This window comes from Strongylocentrotus purpuratus, unplaced genomic scaffold, assembly GCF_000002235.5.
Source record: "Strongylocentrotus purpuratus isolate Spur 01 unplaced genomic scaffold, Spur_5.0 spur5_scaffold_5, whole genome shotgun sequence".
Lineage (NCBI taxonomy): Eukaryota > Metazoa > Echinodermata > Echinoidea > Camarodonta > Strongylocentrotidae > Strongylocentrotus > Strongylocentrotus purpuratus.
The window spans coordinates 21,109,450-21,122,256 of NW_022145611.1; the positions used below are offsets into that span (position 1 = coordinate 21,109,450).

The 12,807-nt window shown below is 36.4% G+C and overlaps 1 protein-coding gene across 2 annotated transcripts in view; it reads right to left on the reverse strand.

The window, feature by feature from the left end:
* Positions 1–10,274, reverse strand: part of LOC105442747 (calpain-9-like) — a 58,013-nt gene extending 47,739 nt beyond the window's left edge. For both annotated transcript variants that reach the window (XM_030999269.1, XM_030999268.1), the window contains exons 1-2: positions 10,201–10,274; positions 8,964–9,179 (exon numbers count right to left, since the gene is read on the reverse strand). In XM_030999269.1, the coding sequence (XP_030855129.1) occupies positions 8,964–9,128 (165 nt within the window). In that variant the 5' untranslated portion in view covers positions 9,129–9,179; positions 10,201–10,274. The remainder of the gene's footprint in view (positions 1–8,963; positions 9,180–10,200) is intronic.
* Positions 10,275–12,807: the final 2,533 nt, after the last annotated feature.

Consider the following 12,807-nt stretch of genomic DNA (forward strand, 5'->3'; position numbering starts at 1 on the left):
ATCATAATGCAATTACAGTACACAGGGGCCCGTGCGTGCACTTGAAAAATGGACTGCTCTCCCCCTCCGACTCCATTAGTGCATTATTGGAAGCAGGGTTACATAGACTTTGTGCAGGATAGAGCCAATGTTGTGCACAGTAAGAGGATATCATGACTGGGAAAATATTGGGGAGGTGTTTTGATCTGGATGGAATGGAACAAAAATGGTGTGGCTGACACTATGAAGTTGGAGACAGTGTTGTGTGCCTTGAAATAAATAGTGAAAAAAAAAGGAAGGAGAATGTTAGAAAGAGAGGCATGAGAGAGACAGACAGACAAAGAGAGACGGAGAGAGGGAGAGAGACAGAGACAGAGAGAGACAGAGAGGGAGAGAGGGAGAGAGAGAGGGGGGGGGGAGCACGAGAGAGCTGTACCAAAGGAAGAATTGGAAGGATATTAAGTAGAAAGTAATTAATTACCAAATTTATGACATTTAGTGGCCAGTAGTGCATGTCCACTCACTGCCAGGTCATAATCAGTCAATTATGTCATTGGTTTTATGAATAATTTATTGAACGTGACTTTCATTACAGAGTTTAATTGCACCACAGCACACGACAAACATAATCCAGTCAGTTGTGAATATTATATGCACAGCCCATAATAACACAGAGTATACGAGGAAGGGCTTTAATGGTAATATGTATTCCTAGATGTACTCGGCAAGTCAATCAACATGTACACAGTAGGCCTCTGTATTGCTTGCTTACTTGCCCTTTTGATGCTGTTCCTGGATATATAGGAATATGATATACATGTAAAGCATTCATCCACTTCAACTTCACATAAGAGCTTTAGATTACAACAGAAACAAATGATCTTTTTCACATAGCTAAATTTTACCTACATGCAATGATGTAATTTAAATAGATTCCCATTCTTGGGCCAACTGCCACATGAATTTTTTGGGGGGAAAGGGGTGGGGAGGGCGTTCGATAAAATGTTCTTTTCAAAACAGGAATGTAATGGGTAAAGGGCAAATCAATGCAGGGATAGCTATAAACTCATTGTTACAATGTCATAATTGGTATTCTTCAAAAAAACCTACAATAATCAAAGTTTATACATGTTTGACAGTATCTTATGACAGTTGAATAAAAACATTCCCCATCTCTGAATCCTCTTAACCTTTCCCTCCCCTTCCCCATCCCTTCCCTACCCCTTCCTTACCCTGGCTTCCCCATCCCTCCCCTTCCCCCTTCCCCATACATCTGCCCCTCCCCCTTTCCATAACTGTGTCCTGTAAATATATAACACATACCGATATATTACACTACAAACCAAGGAGCAACTCCTTGTGTTCAAACTAAATAAAACTATCATTGTACAGAATGTACACAGGGTAGATACAAAGCTCGGAACGACTTTCTCAACCTGACTCAGTGTCAATGAATAGTTCAGTATGACCTCGTGACCTTGGTTCCCTCCCAGGGTAGCAAGTAACCTCTAGACAGAGGAAAGAAATCAAATTCAATTTCTGAGCTCACCTGGAGCGTGATGTCTGAATGAAGTAGTCTGGAATAACCTGTTTATTTCTATCTGCCTAGAATCGGGATTCTGTTCAAACTTGTGTGGACTTATTCTTAATCAAATAATATGCATTTGTGTAACTTTCAGGACAGTATAATGATTCGATTCTTCTCTTTTGGTTAGATCTTTTTTTTTTTTAACGAAATGAGCATATAACTCAGAATTATAGACCATTCAAAAAACTTTATATTTGTACAGTACTAGTATACATATAATATACACCTTTAAAACAAAAATAAAAGTATTTAACAAGATATATTTGTAGACTCTAAAGCAAAACTGGGATGTCCAATATCAATGTAGCAGTAGTCCGACTATTAAATATGATTTTAAGAACTTCAAAATATTATGTCCATAAAGAATTAATAAAGAGGGGGGGGGGGGAGCGTTGAAATATAATATTCTGCAGTCATTTAACCAAAATCAAATACTATCAGTATGCTACCAGTCTCCCAGTAAATATTGTTTTACAATTCGCATTCTAAAACATACCCTTGGCATAGCTTTGCTTGTTTTTCGAACAAACACGCTTTGTGTCTTCCAAGAGTTCGATTGACAAGCCATTCCTCCTTAAAACTCCCGGTTCATGAACCTTAAATATCAAATGTTGACTCCTTTGAAATGGAGAGCCCTTCAACATAGCAAGGATACAATGTACATGTGCTCATGTTTCCGCAAAAGGAGGGTTGAGGCCAGGTAGATTTGATTCTTGGTTTCTATAAGCTAGTGTTTTTTTTAGAATGAGGAAGAGGGGGTTCAGTTTTAATTGATATTTGATATTTTGTCTTTACTATAAATATGCTATTTACATCAATATCAACCCAACTTTCATTTCACAAAATATATATATATATTGCATATATATATATATATATATATATATATATATATATATATATATATATATATTTCTCTCCAGATGCTCAACACAACTTGGTGAAAATTCATTTTATCAATGATGATTGTTATATCATAGTCAAAATATTTTCAGATTCTTAAATATTTCATTTCAGAACAAAGATCAAATAACCCCCAGAAAAAAAAAGGAGGAGGGGATGAGAAACTAGGGGTTCATTTTATTTGGCCGACTGTAACATTAAACAAATACATGTGATTCTATTGACATATAGTATATCATTACATGTTCTAAAATGGAAAATGTTTGACTTGAAATAAATATTTGCTCTAGATTACTCAAATTCTGTATCATTCTTCACAAAAATATCAATCTAACTACTGGTACCCTAGATCAAGAAAAAAGCTTTATGTGCAGTATGATATAAATCATATATCAGATCTCTTTTCCAGCAACAAAAAATGTGAATAAAGAATGAATAAAGAATTAAACTGAAATTGAAATATATACTTTTTTAAGAAAGATTAATTTTAAGGTATGAAAAGTGTGTTGAATGAATGAAGTCCCCCAAGGACAGTTCAAACAAAGTGACAAAGTATCAGTGAAAATAAAGCTTTTTTGTGATTAATCTGTTGGCATGACCTATCAAAAATACAAAGAGCATTTTCTTCTTCACAAAGTTTAACAATAAATTAAAGGAGTGCCGTTTGGACAGATCGATTAGGGACCTGTTACACTCAAAGTTTTAAGTATCGCTCTCGATATACATGCAGGTACATGTAAGAATAGGCTGTGAATACCAATGCGTTGTTGACAGCTACATGTAGAGCACCTACTTAAAACATTTTGTTTGGATTGCAAGCCAGACTACCAGGATAATTCGTCTCCACAGTTATGCACCAACAAATCCATCATATAATTATATTGATGAAGAGATTTATTTGTTCTTATTTTGTATAATATCAACGGAGGAATAATTGAATTGCCAAAATTAAATGTTGTGGTGGTACGTGAAGATCTTACACTACAATTACCATACAAGGAAGGAAGGAGGGACTTCTAAGTTATTACCCGGGATGATTTTGTGGGTCAGTGGCACCAGGCCAACTGCTAATTTGATAAAAATATATCAAATTTGATATTTATAGAGCATGAAATTCCACCATGCAAGGTGCTCAAGACACTCTAATATTACCCAGGCTCTGGCGGGTTACTGATTTCTGTGCTAAACAGCATTCAAATAATTTTCTTTCCTACTGGTACCCATTTATTACCTAGGTGGAAAGTGACAAATGTGGATTAATGTGTCGCCAAAGGACATTTATAGTGCTGTGGTTGACTCGAACCGTGAACCCTGTGATCCACAGTCCAACAATCCACTAGACCACCTCTATTTAAATATTTCAGTAATTTGACATTTCGGTACCGGTAATTTCAAACTCTGACGTACAAAATACAGACTTGTTAATGACACCCTATCCTCTGTTTGAACTTTCCAACTTTATGACTCATTCCACACCTGTTAGAATGTGGTATGAAAATATAATTTGCACACAACCAACTTTTTTCATAGACCCTTACACTTCAACCTGCAAAAATACAAAAGTACAATGCCCCTTGCATGTGTCAATCACATCTTTTGAACCCCTGGATAAAACTATCTCTAGGATAACATTTACATAAGCCTATAATAGTATAATCAATGTACAAATATGTAAATATCCAATGTGCTTCGAAAAGTGAAGAAACAAATGGTAAAGTACTACAGGTAGAGCCCATGGTGATTCATGGTGAGCACTATAAAAAAAAATATTTGCACATTTTCAAAACCCTATCTATGATCCCATGATGCGATAAGTTAAATGTACATCAGGGCATTGTTAGGGCATACAAATGTCCTCTGGTCTGAAGTGGCTATTATCTCTTTTGCTTGTACATGAAATCTATTTTGATGGCCTGCGCTTCCATGCTGCACCCTAGTACCGGAAAGAGTAACAAAGCCATAATAATTCTAATTCTTGGTGGTAAACACGGTATCTCATTCACCTCTATTCTTTCTTCCTGTTACATGAAATGGCATTTCCATATCCTGGCTACTGATAAATTAATACCTCTTTTGAGAGGAAAGATAACAAAATGAGGAAAAAAGGACAAGTTTATAGAAGAGCTATGCCGGCTCATATTTTGTTGTTTTGTTACTGGTCTTTTAATAACCAGTAGGGAGCCAAGCAGTATATCCACTTGATCAAATTGAATTTCGCATCAATGTTCTTTTAATCATATTTTGACGTAATGATAGTAGACATGATATCATGTAATTGGCTTTTTCGCTCCTCTTTCACCACCTATTCACCACACACACATACACAAACACACGCACACATTCAAACACATACATTCACTCACTCACTCACTCACACATACTCACACACACCCACCCTCACTCGCACACAAACACACACACACACATTATTTTTCTAAAATGTTAAACTTTCCACAACCATTATAATAGAATATATGCTAGACCTACATTTTATCCATTAAAAAATTAATAAAATGTTTAACTGGAGGCTTGAGAGATTTAGCTTGGGTAAAACTACCCCCCCCCCCCAAGAAAAAAGCCCTCTATCTCTATGAAGGAAACTAAGAATTTCGCCATTAACTTTAATGTACAGAAGCCAAGTCACACTTGGGTTCCTTGCATCAAGTACTCTACTAACAAGTATTTGTCTGAAGTTAGAGACTATTTTAATCTCCCTTTACAAAATCAAAGAGAAAGCTAGTATGTTCAACCTGTTGTCTACTGAATTCTCTTATCCCTAAAAGGCTTTATACAGGAATTATCCAGTTCCTGGAAGGCAACAGGTTAATCAATAATATCTAGGTACCAAACTTACAACTTTAAAAGGGAAAAAAAATTGTTTGGTGACTGTTTGTTTGGGAGGTACCATTTAAATTGAAGCGAACTCTTCTTCAATGATTTTCAAGACCGATATTCTACAGTGTAAGAACATTGCCCATTTTTAGGCACATGGATATTACACCTTTTCCGTTCACCTATATATAGATAGACATCAAACCAGCCTTTTCCCCACTGTGTATGATAATGGTCCTGCCCTCATGAGAAAACAGCCTGTGCAAATATCCTTTGGTGTTTCTGACAAGGATTATATGTTATTTGTCCCAAATTCAAAGTTTCCTTTATAAAAGGGAGTGGTATATAAGATGACAAAAGTAGAATTGAGATCGAGGCACTGGTAGACTAAAATCAATAGGGCTAGTCTAAAAATCTTTTCTTTCATTCCAGTTTAAATGCCCAGGGCATACATATATTTCATCTGTTTATTTTTGTTGAGAGGAAGAAGGGCAATAGCTCATATTCTTTTACACAGAGGTTACACCTTCCTTGCTCTCGATCTGTACTGCTTTATGGTCACAATGATAAATATATTGCAAGAATTGAAACTTTTTGAGCAGGAAATGTTTGCCAATTTTGGTGGGGATTCATATTTGCTATGTTTCATGTGAGCAAGATAGTTCGCATGATAAACATTTCAAAATTTTCAGCGAGAGACTAATTACCAAATACAGAGTGGGGATTAATATGATTTTTAGCTCTGATAGAAAAACAGAAAATAAACTACAGCAAGGAAATCTGATCTCACTGTTTCAATCGCAAATCCCCAAATGAGCTCCTGTAAATGAACATTTAATTTGTACACTATATCAGCTGCAATACTGTACCTAGCGTGCCATACAAGACTTAAAAAGAAATTTTCCATCACTAATGTAGTGTGATGAAACCATGGACATTTTCATTTGTTATGTGATCTACCATTTACAATTTTCCTTCGAAATATAATTCTCATCATGAGAAATAAAGAACTTAAATTGCCTAGATAAGGCTATATACACATGACACACCTTATGCAGTTGTGCATGAAAAGCCACTAATGTATTGATTGGGGTGGTGAAAAAGGTAGAAAAAAGGGCTATCATGATGGATAGTCGTTAAAAGAGTGAATTGCTTTATGCCTGAGCGCCTTATGTAATCAGACAGTGCAGTGCATTGTATGTGGTTCACACGCCACATACATGTTACATGTAGGACTATAGGAGAGTAATTAATGCAGGAGATCTAATGTTTGCTGCTATTGAAAAGAGTATGCAGATCAAATTTATCTTCCCAGGCCCCATCTTTCAGACTTGTAAGAAATGACCTTGCTGATCGAATGTGCAGCATGCAGTCCTGGTATAGTCACTTCTCAGACTTTTTCTTTTTGTTCCTCTGTAGCTTTATTCAAAAAATCAATGTCATGCCTGGTTGATTTTGTTCTTCAACGATCTTTATTCAAGAATTCAACAGACTGTAATTCAATGGAAGAATGGTTTGCAACCTCGTGGGTAGGGCTTGGTAGCCAAACCTGCATTCAGACGACATGTGGCTACATGTACAATATATTCACTAATTGCCCCTTTTTTCTAGTCCAAATGTCATATAAAAAAACCTTGCATATAGCTAAACACATGTTTAAGTATCGTTACGAACGAAGACTCGATAAAGAAGTAGGGTCACAGAAACCAGTTCTATAGTCTAAATGTTGTATCATACAAAAAATGTACATGTGGGCGTGGCATATTTCATTAGCATGCGCTGATGTTCGGTTAGTTCTCTTGTCCATTGACCTCTTCAGAAACGTCTTTATTCAACGTTTTAATGCTATTTAGCATGTACGCCCCTTTCGCTATAGCTCATTCTTTACACTACATTTTTTCATACCAATTTGATATAGTTTTCTATAGTCTGAACAGCTAGGGCAGGAGAATACTTTTCAATTCCAGGCTCTGCCAATTACTTTAGCCTGGCTAGGGAAGGGTACAGCCCGTACAGGTAATTCTTTAGCCCACTAATCAGTCGGTATCCTGCCCAATTACTCATGAAAAATGCAAGAAGCATAGAACTAGGCAGGCCGGTATTGGGTGAAAACGACAAGCAAAATTTGTTTCCCACTAGACTTACTGTACATAGTTTATTGTACAATGTTAAACACTATGATATTATTCTTTTTCTCTCTGAATAGAATGGTTGTTTGGTATGTCGTTGTTTCTTCTACTATCTGATTATACCCGTCAATGACATTTTAAAAAATACTTTGGTTATTTGTTTCAGCTCAATATCTATTGATTCATAGTTCTAAAAAGAAATACAGTGCAAAAAAGTCTGCACAGTTTATAGGCCTGTTGGATTTCTTAAAAGGAGTTGTGTTGATATAGAAAAAAAAATCTAATTAAAAAGCAAGCATTAGAATGGTTCTGCTGTCATTGAAATGCAATGCAATTGGCCATTCAAAATACCCATGCTATGCAATAAAGTTAGATTTTCAAGTCCTGCCCTTTTTGTACACAAATATTCTGCCTGCCAACCATTCAGACAATTATCAAACGCTAAATGACCTCAAACAATGTTTCAGGAAGGAAATATTTGGACTAGCATCCAGATAACTTCTGTCATCTTGTAGATAACTGTTAATGAGTAATCATTAAGCATGTACATTTACGAATATCTCCAAGTTACTTATTAACTTCTCTTTCTGTACAAATATTAGTCTGGGTTTATTAAATGTGTACGTTACATCTACGACGACTTAAAGCCCCTTTGTAAAGTGTTGCTTTTGGGAGCCCCAAATTCGCCTAAAAATGTAAAGGCAAAATTTCACTTAAATTTTATCATAATGTGAAAAAGGATGTCATTTAAGACCCTCCTGCAAAAATTTCCCTCAAAAAGTGTGTTTTAAGACAAATATTGATAAAAGAATACTTATTTTGGGTTTTCTGTTGTATGCAGAAAACCTAAATTTTGTATTCTTTCATCAATATTCGACTTCAAACACATTTGTGTTGAAAATCCTTGCAGGAATGTGTCTTAAAATGACATCCTCTTTCAAATTATGATAACAATTTAAGTGAAATTTTGCCATAATTTTTTTTGGGCTCCTAACATTTTAGAGGGGCTTTAAAGCACTTCATAGCTATCATCCCACTCATCAGATGTAGGCTACAAGATTAAGGCGACCCTACGCAAAATGTTTAATTAATTTATGCAAATTCTTGCCAGGCATCATAACAATTAAAGCAGAACAAACCACAAGGACTGTCACATCCTACCTAGAACCCACCCGAGTAGAGAGAAGCAACATTAATTTTAAAAATATGCTGTGCTTAAACAGTGTTGTGCCTAGTATTAAACTCATGAGCGTCATATTTTCGATCAAGCGCTTGATACCTAGAGCTACATAATTACAAGTATCAACAAATCCCTAATTCATACCTAGATTTATAGCCCTTCTTTTTTGTCAGCTTTTAAAAACATAACAAGTTAAACCATGTATCAGTTCTTCAAATAAAACCATCAACCAAACTAGGTATATATATATATATATATATATATATATATATATATGCTAATGAATTTTATTAATAAAAGAAACCAATGTCATGTCCGTGAGGGAGGGAGAGAAAGAAGGGCCATGACTTACGCTGGGTCGCTTCCATACGAATGGCTGAGGCGGCTTCTGCTCAAAGAAAAGCGATTCAACGCAAGCAGGAAAGAGAGGGTCCTCAAACTTGGCCCCTGACTGTCTGCACTGCCGTACGATGCTATCATACTCCTTCCCCTGCTTGATCACTTTTTGCTTGAACATGGTGATGAAGTTTTAGCTCCCTTGTATTTTCCAGAAACAATCCACAGCTTTCTGCAGAGGGGGAATCAATGATTAAAATTTCAATATACAAGGTATCAATAATTAGTCTATGTAAGTTTCATATTTATAGCCGTTTTATTTTGTAACTCAATTTTTTTAACAGATAGAAAGTGTATACATGTATCACCAAAGGTGCTAAAACTTAAAAGAGATTGTAGCGTGGAAGGAATTCTGGATGGCATCCTGAAAACAATGTTATCTTTAATGTTACTTGTTAGTAAAAAATGATTTGAATTGTTGTTGCTAAATATTATTACTATTATTTTTGTTATGGTGTTAGTTCAGCACAATTTAAGACTATAACTTTTCCCTAACTTGTTAAAGTGAGATAATGTACATCAGTTTTAGAATATGGCCCCTAAATGGGCCTTAAAGGAGCTACACAAAGAAAAATTCACTACAACTGACAATTAGAACAAATTACATATGGAAAGATTTTCTCTTGAAAATCACGAATAATTTGCTGAGAAATCATATAGATATCATGGAAAGGCGTAGATGATACGACAAGCCATAAACGAAACATAACATGAACACAATTAAGGTAGGATTATTAAGACAATTGTCAATTACAAAGAGGGAAAAAATAGTTTTAGAATAATTAAAATTATAGTATTTGCTACAACTTTTTCAAGTTTATACTATAGAAAAGGGAAAAATCAATCCATTAAATAGACTAGCCCTAGCTTAAATTAATAATCAAGACAACTTAACGTTGTTCTTGCTCAGTTGGATAAAATATGTTCTGCAAATTTCTTGTCAATTTCAAATCAAAGTTTAGCATAGGCCGGGCTCGCGCTCCCCAGGCATTAGGCATTACGAATTGTATCAACTGATAAACCATCGTTACCGTCGTTAATCGCGCATCTAAAATTATCATTTTTCTTATCTTATATTACATTTTGACATAATTTGAACGAAAACTCTTGGACTATTAAGAAGACTGGCGCCGTACTTAAACTTTTGAACTAAAAATTAACATCGAAATAGGTCAAGAAAAGACAGTACTTACTTATTCCTCGCTCAGCTCAGTCGACGTGCAAAGGAGTGCAGTGAGGAATACTCATTCGGTGGTACCTAATACCTGTACAAAGTGTACCCAACCCTACCATACCCCAGGGCTACGCCGACCACGCCCACAGATGGAGCTGTTTAAATCGAGAGACGTGTGAAAAACGGAAAATCAGAGAACGAATATAATATGCTAGTTCTGATTTGTTTTTTTTTCTTTCCTGTACATGAAAAACTATAAAATACACTTTATATTACATAGTGGCATTTCGTTCATTAAGTTATTTTATTATTCCCTCTAATTTAAAGTGGAAAATTTATGGTATCAAACACGACTGTTTGATACCATAAATTTTCCACTTTCTTTATGTTATATATTTACGTAGGCATCGTTTGTTTTACCAAATTCCATTTCCCACTTTCTTTATATATCTGAAAGACAAATATTAATTCTATCCAAATACGTACATGTATATATACATGTATATATATTTTATTCATAAAGACAAAACGATTAAGATAATATTGCTGGAGATAAAATCAGAATGTTTAGATGAACGTAAAAAAGGTGGGAAAACGCTAATTTGAGGATGCCATCTTGCTGCCCGAAGATGATTTTATGTTTACTCGAATGTTGGAACTTTAAGAGTCTTCAGAGAGAATGGAGCCGACACATATTTCCTTTTACTGCAATAGAACGGTATAGTGCCCGTTTTCTACTACTTCTTTCTCAAATGGGTCGCAAAATCAACAAACTCTCTGGAGACATAAAGTCAAGAAGAGCAAGCAGTGGCGTAATGAGCAAAAACGTTTGGGGGGGGGGGGGGCTGACACACAAAAAAAATCCGCATCACCCCACTCTAACATGCAGGCCCCGCTGAACAGTTCTCAAAGTAGGGTCTAATGGGTATGGGCATCAGTGGCGGATCCAGAAATTTCTTACGGGGGGGGGGGGGGGGGCACAAAATGGCATGGGGTGAAGTATACTTATGTGAAACGATGAAGCGACAGAACGAGGCTTAAGCGGCGAGGGAGCGGAGCAACCAAGCGGGGGTGGGACGCATTTGCAATTTTAGAATCAAATTAGACGCATTTTCAGGCCATCAATTACCGACAAATATATTAATGCCCAATGTCCAAATGTCTACAAATTTAACCCAATAAACCCGGGGCCAGGAACTAAGTTATTATTCAGTTCCCCCACCCCCTCCCGCGTGAAGCGCAGTAGCTTTGACACTTCATTAAATTATTAGAGAAAGAAGACGATCCGTTGTACCGTTCTCGACTCTCAAAACTTGTCTGAATTCAGTTTACCGCCCCCCCCCCTCCCGCGCGAAGCGCGAAAGCTTTGCGTTTCATTAAATTATTAATCTTAATTCTGTTTGAATTCATTTTCGCCCATTCCGCGCGAAGCGCAGAAGCTTTCACATTTCATTAAATGATTAGAGAAAGAAGAAAGATTCGTTGTATCGGTCCCGACTCTTAATCCTTGTCTGAAATCAGTTTGCCCCCCCCCCCCCTCCCGCGCAAAGCGCGGAAACTTTGGTGTTTCATTAAATTATTACTCTTAATCCTTGTCTGAATTTATTTTCGCGTTTCATTAAATTATTAGAGAAAGAAGATAATTCGTTGTATCGTGTTCTTGTCTGAATTCAGTTTTCCCCCTTCCGCGCGGAGCGCGGAAGATTTGACACTTCATTAAATTTTTAGATATAGTAGACGATTCGTTGTACCGTTCCCTACTCTTAATTCTTGTTTCGCCCCTTCAGCGCGCAGCGCTGAAGCTATGACGTTTCATTTAATTATTAGAGAAAGAAGACAATTCATTGTACCGGTCCCGACTCTTAATCCTTGTCTGAAATCAGTTTGCCCCCCCCCCCTCCCGCGCAAAGCGCGGAAACTTTGGTGTTTCATTAAATTATTACTCTTAATTCTTGTCTGAATTCATTTTCGCCCATTCAGCGCAAAGCGCAGAAGATTTGACACTTCATTAAATTATTAGAGAAAGAAGACGATCCGTTGTACCGTTCTCCACTCTTAATTCTTGTTTCGCCCCTATGACGTTTCATTTAATTATTAGAGAAAGAAGACAATTCATTGTACCGGTCCCGACTCTTAATTTTTGTTTCGGCCCTCCCGCGCGAAGCGCGGAAGCTATGACGTTTCATTTAATTACTAGAGAAAGAAAACGATTCATTGAACCGTTCTCGACTCCTAATCCTTGTCTGAATTTAGTTTCACCCTCCTTTTGCGCAAAGCGCGGAAGCTTTGACGTTTCAATAAATTATTACTATTAATCCTTGTCTAAATTCATTTTCGCCTATCCCGCGTAAAACGCGGACGCTTTCAAGTTTTATTAAATTATTAGAGAAAGAAGACGATTCGATCGTGTCCTTGTCTGACTTCAGTTTTTCCCCTCCCACGCGAAGTACGGAAGCTTTGTCGTTTTATTTAATTATTACTCTTGAATCCTCAACAGACTCTATTTATAATGCACATAATCATGATTTCCCTTCCTTTTGTCCCGTTCGATCTCTTGTTTTTTGTAGTTGCATGATCAAATGTATATTAGACATTATATGAAATGAATTGACAAGTCCATGCAATC